Below are 16,797 nucleotides of genomic sequence, written 5' to 3'. Positions count from 1 at the left end.
TCAACACGACACCGTTCCATGTCACCGCATCGTTTTTGTCCGATCATTCACACAGCGCGACGTTTTTAAACGGATTCCAGAGTGGAGAAATTTGAAAACGTTGCCTTGTCTTTGGCGTATAGACGGGCAAGATGCACATAAGCTGAAAACAAGAACGACTGGGAGAAAAACGATGGTTTTGGCTGGTGTGGACAGGGCCAAAAATGTCCTTGTAATGACTGCAGCCTGTCATGTTAATCAATAACAATGACCTTACATTGCTTTTACATTAAGCATTTGCTTCTCGAAAAAAATTAAATATAACTTACTTTTATTAAAATGTATATATCTTCATCCTGAGACATAAATACTGATGCACCGAGCCATAATAAATATGCAGGTTAACACTTAAAATACCATGATTTTTCAGACTTCCTCTAAGTCTGTCTATAGTATACGATGGATTACGATAGCTTACACTTGATTTCATTTGTTCGTTGCCGTTGCTCATGGCTAATTTTTTTTACTCTTTGTACATCTAAAAAAAGTGTTTCCCAACTTTGCAAAACTAAACCTTTGATTTATGAATGCCTGGTACGACTCATGTTGTGTGTTCAATGTGATTAAAATATTGCTATTCAGTCATCGCGTAAAAACAAGTCTGATCCGATTGTTCCTGATAAAGTGCACTGAAATACAAAGCCTTGATCAAATAACAGCTACTTAATCACAGTACCTTCAAAATGAGGATTTTTTTCTTTGTAGCATTTGCAATTATAATCACTTGGAGTCTACAAGCAAACATAATCTAAACATAGTGCAGACATGAGGAAAAGCTCCTATGTTGGCTTTGTTGAGATTTACACCATTGCTTCCTGTGTGAAGAACATTGTGCACTTCAATTACATAGCACTCAAAGTTTGTTGGCTGTTATTCGGCCCTGTTCCACAGATGGGAGGCCTTTTCTATTACTAAACACAGCATATAAAGCACTGTTATATGTATTCGACTTGTGCAAGTTAATGAAATCACCAGTTATTTGCATGGACGTCACGATGTCTGATCAAATGCATTATACTCAGAGAAGAAGCTCAAAACAAGAGGTGAGAAAAAACCCTAAAGAGAACATAGTTTATAATCTATTAATAAAGGCTCAATCCTAATCAAATTTCCGATCATAAAGCAAATTGATCCATTCCTAACAGAAAGGCTTGTTTTTAACCAGAAATGAGATTCTCTCTCAGGTTCAGCCTTTACTGTAGGTCTAATTTTCATCTGCATCTCTTTCAGGCTCACAATCTCAAGGTAGAGGGTTCATGTCCCATGCCGGGCGCCACCTTCCCGTGAGCTCACCACCCGCAGGAAAGGTTCTTAATCAGTGCAATGTGATCTGGGTGACAGTGCTCAGACTGACACCCCCGCGAACCGGAATATATCTCAATACCATATTTAAAAAAAAAAAAAAACACCCAACAGTTTCTGCAAAGTCAGTGTTTTAATCAAACCAACGAGCCTGAGGCTCCGACAGCTAGTGAGGCAGCAGGCGGTGCAGAAGTAATATTCTCACTTTGTCTATTGTTTCCTCCGCTGAACTAAATACGCAAAGAGGAAACCTCCCTGCAAGCGAGAACTTGTGTCTGATCTGCAAACATTTGAGGCTGAGTTTTGCACAGCACCAGTTCCCAGAGCAGCAATGAATGAAAACACGGATGCTGCAGATTCAGGACGACATGCAGCTGCTCTGACTGCTAATGTTTAACGTGAAACTGGTTTGATTTTCTAATTTTAAAAGGAGAACTGTCTATTTTTATGAATGCTTCAGAAACCACTGGTTTTACCCATTCACCCACTTATGATAGTGATTAGTCCAGTGAGTATGATCATGATCTGAAGACTACGCATACTACACATTTCAAAGTGACGTTTGAGGCACATCTTATGATGAATGGCGTTAACAAACTGAGGAAAACTGCAAAGACATCCCAGATCTCATACGTTACTATGCAAGGACCGATGACGCGACTCTGTGAGTTTCACCAACATCCGAGGAGGACAGATACTCTGAGCTTCCTGAGTTTCATTTGTCACCCATCTGTTTATAAACAGCACTCAGGAAATCCACTCCAGAGGACATTCACAGGACTTCAAATACCTCAGAGCACATGTGCAGAATTAGGTCAAAGACGTGATGCAGAAGGGGAAATGTTCAAACATGAAGCTCTCGAAAATATGTGAACACGAAGCCTGACTTTAGGTGGTAATGAATAACATAATATAAATAAGTTATAAGAGTGAAATCTTATTAGGGAGCATGCAAATTTATCGCATTACATGAAATATGTGAATGCTAAGAGTACAGCTTGAATCGACTTCCTGTCTCATGGACTTGTTGCCCAAGAAAAAAGTCCAAAGATACAGTTAGAGGACCACGTTGCAGCCTAGTAGCTTATAGATAAAAGTCACTTTATATAACTCTTTGTTTAGCTATTAACATTAGAAATGTGGAAAAAACTCTGAAAAGGTGCTTGCGAATTTAAAAAGTGTCCCAAAATTACAGACGAAATGAATAGTAGAATGCTTTAACCTATCTAGGGCTCTTATTAAATCTTATTAAACAAAAGCAAGTTAAACGAAAAACTGTACATAAAAACTGAAATTTCAAGTTCAAACAGAAAATAGAATAAAATTGAAGCAGATTCCTGTCAAAGGTCAATCTAAACGCCACTTCCTAAACACTGTCGGGTCCTAAGAGTTATTGTGTTATGTGGATAAGACATTGTTAAATATGACGCTTCCAGCACATTCAGACTTGCGACTTGCGATTGCTCACATATAGTTTCATTATTTCGCAGACTTTTTTTTTCAAGTTTAAAAGCACAATGGGAGAAACTTTGCAACACAAAGGACAAAAAGACCTGTGTTGTAATATCATGAGGCTTTTGTGCATTGTCATCAGTTCAATGACAATGTGCAGGCTTGTGCTGTTTATTCAGCAGTGTGATTCTCATCAGGAAGCGCTAAATCACAAACGCAGTGATTATAAAACATTGAAGCTGATTAATTCTCACCTCTCACTGACAACCTCCTCCATCACCGGCATCTGGCCCGCAGCGCTGACATTCATGTAACCATAAATGCAGAGAGTCCCTGCAGACACAAGATGACAATTAAGGAATTGGCACAATCATTTGTGTTATTAAAGGGTAAACTTTTAATGACATCAAACAATTGGTGGCATTAAAGGTAGATTGCATTAACATAAACCTGCTGGACTCAATTGAGCTCATGCACGTGCAACAATTTCATGCCACATTTACAGTCCGCTGTGGTTCGACCAGACACCGTGTGCAGGATGAGATTTGGAGGCCAAGTAAGTTTTTGACGAACATAAATGTTAAATGTCCTTAACTGTCCTTTTATGCTGAATTTCACAGTCTTCCGTCCTGTAACCAGACTAAAACTGAACCGGAAATGTTCATTCATCGGCCGTTTCAGCTATTATTTCTTATTTAAGAAGTTAACGGAAAATGCAGGAAAACTCAGAGATGGAAAACCGTCTCTGTGAAAATGGGAAAAAACACAACTTTTTTTGAAACGTAACATCATGTAGGAAATAGTTCTTCTGCACATGTTTGGGGGAGATGAACAATAAGAGCAAAGCTTTTCCTCCAGAGTGTCCTGGGACCTGGTAGTTTTATTGTAGAGAATCATCCAACTTCATCGTCTTCAGCGTTTTTGCCGTTTCGTGTAAAGGGACTTTGTTTTCAAAACTTTTCTGCGTAAAGGCAAAACTTTTCTGAAATGAAGACACTAAAACAAATAATTTTCACTTGAAACATCACGTAAACAGAGCCTTAAAACATCTAAAAAGTTCCATTGATCACTTTATATGACAAAGCATGGTTTGCATTTGAGTTTTTTAATTAAACGGTTACTTATACCAGACTATGAATTACTTTCCAACACATCATTTCTAAATCCTAAATATTTAAGGCACTTTTGGGCCCTTGCATTCTGTCATTTTATTTCATTTCATGTTTCTTTTAATACGTTGTTTTCAGAAGTTGCTAACATATTGCTTCTTTTAATCAAAATACTTTCTATTTTTAACAATGATATAAAACTATTAATATTGCAATGGTAGTAATGCTAGGAATAAGAACAACCTAGAAAGATGAGACAAAATAAATAAGTGAATACAATAAATAAAGAATGCATCTCTATTCATATTTAAATTGATCAGAAAACTGATAGTTGTAGATTCTGCAGCTGCACATGTGAAATGATGTTCAGGTGCGATGCAGAGGAGGTGGGGAGTAAATGTCAACACAGCGGGGGCTCAGAGATAAACCAAGGAGGGTTGTGACCTGCAGATTTACCCACCTAATGAAATGCATTATGTGTTTTTGCAAACAAGCAGCCGTCAGAGAAAGTTCATCACGTGGATATTTAAAGGTGGCACTTCTTCGCACAAATCCAACGAGAGAAATAAAAGCTTTTCCTAATATCTGTGTTATCAAGAGCAAGAAAAGAGACATAACTGGAAGCTGTTGATAATTATTGGAATATTTTGTGCTATGCAGTTATATATATATATTGTTGTATATGTATATATAGTGCTGTCAATCGATTAAAAAGAACCAACTAATTAATTGCACAATTTTCTGTAATTCATTCAAATTAATTATATTGTTTTTCTACTAAAGACTGAAGCTTGTAATGGATATTTATTCAGGGAAAACCACGGAATTAATGTGGACTCAACACACACTATATTAGACTATATTTAAATTCAGACTATCTTTATAATGTCATTTTAGCTTTGCGTTTCACCCTCTCCAAGATTAGCAAAATAATATAAACATTAATTAATTAATTAATTAATTAATAAACATCTAACATAATTCTGAGTTTTGTTAGAGTGCAGGTCCACCACTTTGAGAATTTGATTATTTCTAGAAACAAAGGTGTAAAGTTATTACATGAACAAAGTGGCAATACTATACTGTGATATCCACACATGAGAGAGAGAGAGAGAGAGAGAGAGAGAGAGAGAGAGAGAGAGAGAGAGAGAGAGAGAGAGAGAGAGACTGCACGCACACGCAAGTGCTGGCGCGCACGCACACACACACAGAGAGTATACAGGAGTATATATACAAGTATTTCCTCCAGTTTTAGCAGTTTGATGGCTACTGGTCAGCAATTCTGCAGCAAAACAGCAGGTTGCCATGTTGGCTGCCAAGTAGCCACCAAACTGCTAGTACTGGAGTAAAATATTAATTTATCCTCTTTCTCTCTTTCCAAGGCTCTCCTGTATATGTGTGTGTGTGTGTGTGTGTGTGTGTGTGTGTGTGTGTGTGTGTGTGTGTGTGTGTGTGTGTGTGTGTGTGTGTGTGTGTGTGCACGCGCCAGCACTCACATCTGAGTGCAGTCTCTCTCTCTCTCTCTCTCTCTCTCTCTTTAATTAGCTAATGTTTTTTAATCGATTGACAGCACTTATATCAATATATATATATGGAAAACATTGCAAATAAGTTTTTTGCAGGCAAAAACAATGAGAGCAGATGTAATCCTCTCACACAAAACCAACTAAACATGCATGTAAACAGTAAGTTGCATTACATCACACTAGGCTGGATTAGTGTGAAACAGATGGCCCATGTTGCAGCTGTTCAACTGCAGGCAAAGACCTACTGTTATAGATTTAAGTCACTCTAAAGCGCAGTGCAGCATTCCGAAAAGAGACTTGTATTCGCTCACAGTTTTGCAGGGCGAGTGTTAATAAATGGTTTAAATACTTCGCCTGCAGTGTTGAACTAAAGTGTTGATTTGCAGCTGCTTTTGCTGTATGTATGTAAGAAACACAAATTACGATCAAAACACAACATAATTCATCAATTACTCCAAACTTCTACAAAACACAATGAATGAGTGACTTCCAAACAATACAATTGTAATCCTTAGACCAAAGGTATAAAGATGGAACTTAAAATGCTTTATAAGCAGAAAAAAAATATTATTTTAATCAACCCCTCTTTTACATAGTCTTATTCAGTTCAGGCTAGATCTGTCCATCACAGAACACGCACGCACGCACGCAGACACACACACACACACACACACACACACACACACACACACACACACACACACACACACACACACACACACACTCTCCTACAACTCTGATAAATGACAAGAGGACTGAGTTCATTCATGAATAATGAGGCACTCCTCAAGTAAAAAAGGAGTTTTGTTAAAAGTCGACATTCAGTGATCACTAAAGCAGGAGATAAAGAGACAGCAGCTCAAAATGTGTTTTCATGCATGACAAAACATGAGATGTATTTTTTAGAGAACCACTCCAGATTCTGCGAGAGATAATGATTTAAAAGATAAAACCTGAAGCTACACACTCCAGAAATAATATTTTCTGAGAAACACACTTTCTTTTGTAAATGCCAGGTTTCCATAGTTTCCTCATAAAACAGAGAAGTTGCTGCATATGAGAGGTTCAAAGTGAGCTGCTTATTCTACTGAAGCATGGCGACAGGTGAAAGAGTGTGAAGAGCTTTCTGCTGCATGCTTAAAAGGATTTATTCTGAAATGGCCTTGCTTGTATGAAAACATGCAAATCTATAAAATGCCCCAAATCCACCAATCATACACGTTTTCACTCTCTGGTTTTCATGGGTTAGTGTTGGGAACTTTTAGATGGAAGAATCCCCAAAAGCTAACTGTATTTTAACCACGTGAAGACAGAATGACACTTGGCCTGCTTTGAAAGTACAAGGTTAAGCTCTGATAGCTACATATCTGCATGAGCTGAAGTTCGGCTTAGAAAGCAAATAAGAGCAAATCATATTAAGTCTATGGCATTATGCATTAAACCTATCCTAAGTCTGAGGAAATTAAATCCCTGTCCTGAATACCTGGACCTGAGCTACAGAGAATATCATGAAATATATACGGGGGCTCAGTGCTCTAAACATTGACGTTTTCTTTATTACATCTACTTTGTATCTGGAGCCTTTCACTTGTTTACTGTATAGAGGAAAGATGACCTACATAATGTAGATACAGTAAAGGACATACATTCTTGTTTTTGTTGGACATGTTCCCATCTATTAACAAGAGTGCAGTTGGTAAGAAGCCAGAGGAGGGGGAGGCTTCAATGTTTGTGAAGCAAATCCATCAAAAAGAAAAAGGATGTTACAGTAATGTAAAGATTTTGGAAGTTGAACACCTCATGTCATTAAATATTATGCCTTTGAATGCAAACGCCTTCATCAAGCAAATGTTCTTAATTGCCTGTGGATCCAAAGCAGCCAATAATACCAACATCTTTTAAAGTGACAGACTTTCAAAAGGTCCAATGTTCAAGCAAAAATTCACAAAGTCACAAATATCCTTCATAAAGAGGGCGAAAGAGGGTGTTTTGTAGGCGGTTTACTAAGAATAACATCATGACTAATGTCACATGTCAAATGAGGGTTTCGTGTCTTTTACTGCCTGTCTATTAAGTAAGTAAGTAAGTAAGTAAGTAAGTAAGTAAGTTAATTTATAAAATGCTTTTCACAGATAAAAATCCCAAAGTGCTGTACATAGCAGCAAATATATCTGAATGTGGAAAACAAACACAGAACAGAGTTGTACATGAATCTATTGGCATAAACTCCTCAAGAGATCTGGGTTCATCTTGTAGACATTCAGAAGAAATGAACACATATGTTAAATGGACAGCAGGTGTAATTGTGCTCCTCTGCCATACTCCTTTAGTAAATCACTTTCCACAGTGTTTACGTGCAACTTAGTCGATCAGGGTCTTTGCATTCCAAACTTTCTCCTAATCTGTAAATCTTTAGTTTGTGTGAACCTCGTATCTATTTGGAGAGTTTTGACACGACTCAGTTTTTTTACCAATGGCAGTATGATCAACTGCAAGTCTCCTTTCTCAGCCAATCACATGAGATATCAGTGGGATAACGTTCAGCAGACCACCATGCTACAAAATTAAAGTTTTTCCTAACACTGTGCATGTGAAGGAAAGTTAGACGCAAAGCATTCGCTCACATGTTGACACAAGTTCACACTTTGTTTCCCAGTTTACACTGACATACGTACAATGCAGGTCACAGCACCCTGAAGCCTTCATTCATCCAGAACGGATTACTAAATCATCATGAGACTGATTTCCCATCAGTCTTAAGTTTCCCTGACCCTTACTTCAGGTCGCACCGGGCCTGCCCACTCTGTTCTGTAATAGACTCAACAGGGGAGTTGAACACATGACGGGCCTAATGGGCCGGGCCGCTGAGAGGGTTTACTGGAGTCTGTCAGCTCTCATCCAGTCAAAGAGAGAGTGAGGAGGGAAGAAACGCAACAAAAGGTATGATGGAGCAAGAAACCGGAGGGGGAAATTGAAAGGAGAGAAAAAGTAATTGAACAAATGGAGAAAAGAAGGAAGAAATGCTGAGCAAGAGAAAGAGAAAATAAAATGGGCGTGATACAGTAAAGTGCTGCGTTTTCATGGGCCGACGGTTTCTTTATCTGGTACGTCAAGAAAACAGACTCGGGGTTGGTATGGAGAAACAACAAGCATGGCAAGACAGAAACCACATTTTCTTACATACTACACAGAATATTTGCACTGCATCCGCAAACACCGATCATCAATGAGATTTAAAAAATACCAGACATGCCAACAAAGAAGTTGTGACCCTCTCTTGCAGTTCGCAAATTGTTTTGTGTGTAAAAGATAAAGACAGAACAGCGTCTTTGTTCAGCAGTGTAATGAGGCCCGCTGTTGAGATGCCAGACTTGTTTCTGTCACCACCGCTGAGGCGTGGATACAATTAAAGGTTCGGCATCATAGGTGCACTTTGATATCAGCAAAAGCCGCGACAAAGAGAAGAGGAAGAGGAGCCAGAAAAGCCACAGCGGCTGCCAAAGCTGGCAGGCTGCTGAGGCAGTGGGGGGGGACATCACAAAAGGACAGAAAGATCCTGCGAAGAGGTTTATTCATGGCAGCACTGGAATACATGTGCCTCATAACAGGTAAAATTACAGCTCAGAATCATATCAGCATACATTAGCAAAGCTAAGGCATGTAAACGCAGACTCTATTAATATGACAAATGACAATGATTGTTAGCGATGTTGAATAAAATTGGTCTTAATTGAGCTCAAATATATTTACTGGTTCTGGACTTGCCTGCAGCCATTATGAAAGTCACCAACAGGCCAGTAGACTGTAAGTCATTAAATATTTAAGTTGAGCCCCCAGCTGCCCTCCAGTTCTGGAGAAGAGTTCGACTGCAGTTGAGGCAGCAGGATCGCATCGTGATGCAATAGTCCCATCCTGGAATAGATAAATCCCACTGTGCTCCACCTGCTTACTTTGATAATACAGACTAATGTGAAGTTTAATATGTGCATCATTGTTATATTACAATATCTCTGTAGATCAAGCTTAACATATGAGGCCACACAGTTATCTGCCCCAGTCTCTGCAAGAACTGACCTCGTCATGTAGACCCGGTTGGTTGTCGTGGAAAATAAGATTATAGAAAACAGAAATTGGAGTATGAAGTTGTATTATATAACATAACATCAATGACATTAAGTATTACATTGAACTGATGAATGCATCATGTTAGTTTGATTTGTATCGTGTCTTTAGTTAGTTGCCCACCAGTCTCAAAGATAACAGTTTAAGTATTTTGCACTTAGGAACTACCTTCCATGTCTTTGCACATATTAGATGTGAGAGTAAAATTAACCTTATGTGATAAAGCCGTTTACTTAAATCATTCAGAGGTTTTTACATGATTCAACCCTTTTTGTCACTTCATGATGAAACATATGGATGCTGAGCTGCAGCTGGTGTTTACATGATAAACCTCTTAAATCACACAATGTTTATTTCCCCCCCAAGCAGCCGATCCTGTATCTTCTCATCTAAATTTGACTTTCACTTTTGGCTCAGAGGTTTTCAAGGACAAAGTCACAGTTCTTACCAACTACTCGCGATTGTTTCATTATCCAAGGATGAAACTAAGTTACACCAATCTGGTCACCCAACAGGAGTTAATTGGGCTTATTTGATCAAACAACGACGAAAGGAGAAAAAAGTCAATGCCAAAATTAGACAAATAAGAGCAAATAATCTGAGCGGGGATAATTAGGGTGAGCACAAACAGCCGAGACCACCAGAATAACTCAGACTGACTGACGGGAGAGAGGCGGGGGTGCTGGTGCTGTCTGTGTTTGTTAAAGTGTGTGCTGCAGTGGGTTCAGGTCTCCTGAGGTTCAGCCAAAGGTTTCCAGAGAAGGTGGGGGTAATCAGCAAGCCTACTCCGATGTAGCTGGAGACACTGTTTAGCTCCACACAGAAGAAACTAAAAACAAGTGTGGATCTCTCCTGCATAAACCTGCAATACAACGCAGACCGATGGCTGTTAAACCAGCAGGTTAATAAACATGAATCAGTCATGCATGTTAGTTGCTGGTAAGTCATTTAACCTTTATACTTAGTTTTGCCACTTAAAGTCACATCTTCCAACTTGTTCAGAAAATGTAAACAACTTAAAAAAAAAAAGTGTTGTAAAGATAAGTGGGTCTACAGGTGTGTACTGCAGAAGAAAGGTAAATAGATGGTAAACACTCGACAGGTGAGCACGTTGTTCACAGACAGACCCGGCAATCCACGATCTGCATTTTAACCACTTTTCTACAGCTTTTTACTTTTTCTACTTAAAGATCTTTACTATTGAAATCTGATTAATTATTCTGATGCTGGCCAGTTTTTTTCTATTCATTTCATAACTCCAAGGATAATCAGTTTCCAGTTCTTCTTCTAGAAAACTGTCTATCCGAAGACGACTTCTGATTAAATTTAACTGTAATACTGCAGAGTGCAGAAATATTTTGTCTCAACTGTCTGCAAACTATAATGTCCTGATTCAGCCATTTAATATCATCTGGCCAAATCTGCTTCCAATTACTCAGAAAGCAGGTGGAACAATCTGGCAAATTTGTGATAAAAATCACAAAACGTCATCAATTTAATTCAGGAGAAAACAAACTTCAAAAGGGCAAGCAAATCCTGGAAACCTTAACCCCCAAAAAGATAATAGTCATAGTGAAAATAGGCAATTATTATTCTGCTTACTTTAACAGTGGTTGTTTAGTATATAAGAGCCATTAAGTTATCGTTGTCAAGAACTTTGGTAACACCTTAATACATCATATTTAAAGGATAAATATAGGAAAATCAAGTGCATATGTAAAAAGTCACAATCGGGTGTTTGAAACATTCAAATAGGTTAAGAAATGACCATCAGAGGTAAATCTAGGTAGCTTCATTCAAGTTTTATTGTAATGTCAGTCTGTATGAGCTCAAAATACACCCATCAGATTTGTTGACTCCAGTACACAAAATGCAGTTAAGCTCTTTAGCCTGATTTCAGTGGATGTCATGTTTTTGATCTTGTTGCTGAGACTGAATTTCAGCCCCGGGGATTTATGATTACTTTACACAAGAATAATGGCTAATTTATGTGTTATTCACAGTGACACCGAACAAAATAATGTTAAAAATGTATTTTTGGATGCCGACTTCAAGACTTCAGTTCAAGAGAGGCCAACAGTGACGCCATACTTTTACTGCCAGCCAGCATGAATGATAGTGTAGTCATCACTGAGGGGAGAGACTGGTCTGCAAAAATGTTGTCAGACTCTTGGGAGGGAATAATAGTAATGGACAACTTCATGAGAGGGTAGGAATATCACGTTATTACCATTATGAGATTAGTTAGGATTGAATAACAAGCTCACTGGAACTTCTGTAATGGTAACTTTTGTTGATCACAGTTTGGAAAGATGCCATCACTCTCCGTCTACCTCAGAAGGAAACTAGTTAGCTTCAGCTTGAGCCACAGCTCCTCTACCAACGGTTGTTATTTTACTAAACTCAAAACACTAAACTAAAGGTGGGGCAGTATTTCATTTTCCCAGACTATCCAACACTTCCTTTTTTTAAAGCTGTCCGTATGCTGATGGGTTATCTCGGGCTGTTTTCTAGCTTGGTTCTTAAATCAGTTTCTTTCAAGGTGTTAAAAACTTCCTCTCACTGACTGAAGTAACTTCAGCTGAACTGCCAAACTGACTTTAGCATTAACTAGTTCACAAGGCATTTAAATTTTTGCATTTACAGAGCAAAATTTTGAAAATAATGTCCATTTCCACAAAAACGGTAGATATGCTGAAATCTATGTAGTTTTCATGTTGGGCCACAAGTAGGTGCTGTTTGTTGTTCTTATAATGAAACCACAAACATTCAGCAGAGAGATGTGTGACTGCCTACCAATGGGTCAGTTCGGTAAAGAAAGGTTTCCTCTGGGGACTAATAAAAAAATTAATAAATGGACACCCAAAATGCAATGAAAGTTTTCTGTTTTCACTTGAAAATATTGTGTAAATGTGGCCTCAAAGTGAGGAAATAGTTACTTTCCTTAGTAACTGCCACATTTTGGTTTTCAGTAACCAGTAACATAACCTCTATTTTTCAGAAGAAACTAATCAAGTCCTACTTTCCAGTAACACTGATCAATATTGCGTTGACTGTATAGGCTTAAAAACAACAAAAAAGTCGAACGTTCAACTGGCTCCATACGTACTGATGCTCATTCCCACGAGAAACAAACTGGATGTGTTCACAGGCCTTCGGTCATAAATGCAACGTGTACTATTGGTTTCACCACAAAGGACTAGGGATGGTTTTTCCACTACATCATGTACGCATGTGAATCGCAATGAAGATCACAAACACAAAGAAAGGAAATCATACACATATTGTTATGAGTTGTTGATGGCTGGTAGGAGGAAATAAACAAGATATGAAATGGAAAAGAACAAGATGCTCATAATATAAAAAGAATAGTTAATAAAATGCACTTCTTACATCATTCATCTGTTATAAACTAGCTGGGTTTCTAAAGGTAAGAAAACTTGGCACGTTCACTGAAGAGAACACTTTTACTACATTGACTAAAATCTGTGCAGATAGTAGTTACTTTTCATAGCTTTCAGTTAGAATTGAGATTTTTTTTGTATCTCTCAAAAAAAAAAAAAAAAAAAAAGGGCATAAATAAAGGAAAAGTATCTCAGTATTTGTTGAGTAATAAAATGTAGTGAGACCAGACTACGTTTTGTACTCGATGACCTGCAGCATCGGGTCACATTGACATGGGAACACACACACTTCAGACAGATGGACTGGAACTAATTAGCAGACTATGAGAAGACAAGACCACACACTAACCGAGAAAGCTCTCAGAGAGCTCGGTCGAGGGAACGAAAGCATCAACATGGAGGTTTAAAATGTTTCTTCTCTGGCTTTCATGCATCACAAAACATTTTATTAGGTCCAATCGTACAGCTGCTACTCAGTCCAACTACTCTGCCATACATCGTGAGCCAACACGGTGGAAATGTAAAGCTTTGCTTGAGACGATTGGAGGAGAACCTTTTTTTTTTTTGTTTTAGGTTTTAGACTTTGATGATAGTTAAATTAAACTGCAATACAATTACAGGTCTTACTAACATGTTAGTACTTTGCAATTGTACTAAACAGGAGAACATGGAGCCAAAAAAAAAAAAAAAAAAACATATATTGAAATAGTTGAACAATAGAGTAAGACACAATTTATAATGTGAAAATACTGTTGGATGAGTATGCCCAAAAACATGAGTGATGTATGTAGAGGTGATACAAATATGTAAATCTTTAATAGGAGTGGACAAGACCAGATAAGAAACTCTCACTTCTTCAATGTTTTGACAAAATCCATCAAGTCAGGTTTGATCATAATGGAAAATAAAAAACATTAGAGTGGTATTTTTCTAATCCTTTACAATCTGTATACAATCATCACACTAACAAACATATAAACATTTTGGAAAAAAGATATTCTATTAAAAATACAAACCATGGTCAATTATACTATATTTATGCTGGTCATCAGTGAAAAGGGGTTTAAAATAATTTTTTGACCATTGGCATGAACTTCTCAGATTAAAATTTGAGACACAGGAAATTTGCTGAATGAGAAATGGCGAGATCAAATGTCTTTGCAGAGAGATTTATCTTTCAATCACATCTCTGCAGCAGCATAAAGCTCCTCTAAGTCAGAAGTGATGTCTCAGTCATCCGATAAGGTCGAGAGGAAACACATTGAGAAGTGTGGAATGACAATAGTAAGGTTATTCCCTGTTAAAGAAAACCCCAAATGTTCCCTAACGACCCCTAAATGGATTTTAGGACACAGCAGATTATGTATGTTTTGTTGGTTCTTTGTTTTAAAGGCCAGGCTTTTGAACACCAGTGCCAGGGTATTATTTAGGAATTAGGGACAGCGTTAGTCTTAATATAATCACATTAGTGCTTCAACATGCGTTAACATCCATCAGGCTGTGTGGTCTGCATGCATTCATACAAGCAGCTCATTATTTGGCAATGAGCCTGTTTACATGAGCATAAGAATCTAACTGGGGATAATAAGATAATAGTTATATTAAGGTCTGACTTGCTTGCATGTAGTTCAAAAATACAACAATTGACAAACAATGCTTTACATTTTTAGCCCATTTTGAAAAGTATGAGTCACTTATTAACCTGATGAGCATGTTTTTGGATGATGGGGAGAATGAGGACAGAGAGGAATCCAACAACAGTCTTCATGATGGGAGATAAAATCACTATTTCAGATGAGGTTATCATATTTTAACTTATTTAATTATCTGAATCTTCATCAAATTTTATCCCAGTCCCTTGGCTTCCTCCTTCATATTCTGGTCCCGGTGGCGTAAATCATTCTGCTAATTCTCCTGCCAACCATTATCTATTCACCCAGTTCCATCCTCCAGCAGTTAGTCCCAAACAAGCATCAGAAATCCTGCTTTCTAGCTTCTACAGTGCAGTGACCTGCTGATCCAACGATCTCATCTTACATTACATAAACTTGCCACAGCAGGGAGTCCCATAGTTCTAATGATCCATCGTCGACCCAGATGACTGCAGTGCAACACAGCTGTGGGACTTTCGTGCACAAAAAAACTCAAACTGCATTTGTTCACATTGCATGCTTCATTACATTTTGCAAAACAAATCCATGAAGATGACACATTTATTCTGGGAGAATATTATTTATGTTTTATGTTATTTTTTTGTCTACATGTTACATAATGATAAAGTTAAAACTTACTTAATGTAGCACATTCTGTGGCTGACTATGTAAATCCAACTAAACTATTAACAAAAACAAAAAGATTGCACTTTAATGGTGAACATTAAATTGTAAATCACCTTCACCAGAGTGAACTGATATTTTTGTGTTTTAAAAGTAGTTTCTAAATTGTTTTTTTTAAGGCTTAGTACTCTTCTTCCCACCAGATTTACAAAACTAAGAAATTAACTTACAGTCCAAAAGTTAGATAATGGAGGGTATTTAATCAGGAAAATTGAAACGAACAAATATAAATAATTCAATACACAAGGTATTTGAATACAGCAGCATTTTTCTGGCACTTTCTATTTTTTAAATTAAGATAAAACAATCATTTTATGATAGCAAACGTTTCAGAAATGTAAACGTGTTTCTGACACAACTAGCAAGGACAAGCAAATTAAGGACACCCATTGTGTTGCCTGCATACAAAATCACTGATAGATTCAAAAATATCAGACATATCAGAGAAATATCTGTGCAGTTTTGTCACTCAAACCATCTGTTGTGGTCGTCCCACTGAGACCCCATTAACACTCGGTGCAGCGCTGAGCGAGGCGACCCGGGTCGGCCCAGTCGGGGGCCCGCAGCCTGAACCAGGACCTCTGGCAGCAGCAACACTTCCCAGAGCAACGCTCCAGGAGCCCACTGGGTTCTCTGGATGAGGATCAGGATGCATTCAGCCACCTGTTCTTATGTGTAATTAAGAACACATCCGCTGGAGCAAATAAGACTATCGCTATTGAGATAAATTCAATGATGGAAACAGAAAGATTTTCACTGTCAAATATGTTTGCAGTTGATCCCTAAAATTAGGCATCCCTGTAACATAGTTGGTATTTTTCTAATATTTGGCATCACAAATATGTTGTTATCATTTGTGAAAATGCCATTACTTTACTATTAAAGACAATACAAATTAAAGGGAGAACAAAATTGAAAGGTTCAAAGTATGACTTCATTGGAAAAAAAATACAAATACATTTTAAACTGTATATTTGGTAGTAAGACTAATTTTCATCACTTTTATGACTTCTTAAGGATATCTGAAACAGATTAAAAAGGCTAGTACATTACCAATAATTAATGTTCAAATTGGAGCTTAGCATCTTGAAAGAACTACTTGCGTACCCATATAAAGATACAGCCATATGCACCTAAAAAAAAACTAAACGTGGATAATGGTTGGTACTAGATTGCCACAAGTTCCACAGCTCCTGTGTAATGGAATTAATAGTTATGCGTAACAAATATAAAGTTTGCAATAAAATTATGCTCCTTTATGATGAAAAATGGTGAAACAAAATGAGTAGAATAGTGTGTATATAACCTGAAAAAAGTAGATGAAAAAGACGTAAATGCCTCTGATAGAATAAGCAAAATGATGCCATCTGAAATGGACTCTGAACAGGTCCGGAAAAACCAAAATTACACGTTAAAACATGGCAGAAGTGCAAATAAGGCTGATTCGAGATAAGTACAACTCAGAAATGTAATAAAGAAGTTACAGTTTGGAACTGAATTAAATATT

General features: G+C 37.6%; 1 protein-coding gene across 1 annotated transcript in view; it reads right to left on the bottom strand.

The window, feature by feature from the left end:
- Nucleotides 1-16,797, bottom strand: part of htr4 (5-hydroxytryptamine receptor 4) — a 193,810-nt gene that overhangs the window by 130,817 nt on the left and 46,196 nt on the right. Inside the window, exon 2 of the mRNA XM_080465165.1 lies at nucleotides 3,048-3,126. Coding sequence (XP_080321291.1) covers nucleotides 3,048-3,103 — 56 coding nt within the window. The 5' untranslated portion in view covers nucleotides 3,104-3,126. The remainder of the gene's footprint in view (nucleotides 1-3,047; nucleotides 3,127-16,797) is intronic.

Source organism: Lipophrys pholis (genome assembly GCF_963383615.2).
Source record: "Lipophrys pholis genome assembly, chromosome: 6".
Lineage (NCBI taxonomy): Eukaryota > Metazoa > Chordata > Actinopteri > Blenniiformes > Blenniidae > Lipophrys > Lipophrys pholis.
The sequence above is the reverse complement of the archived record's forward strand: the minus strand, read 5'-3'. Positions and strand labels throughout refer to the sequence as shown.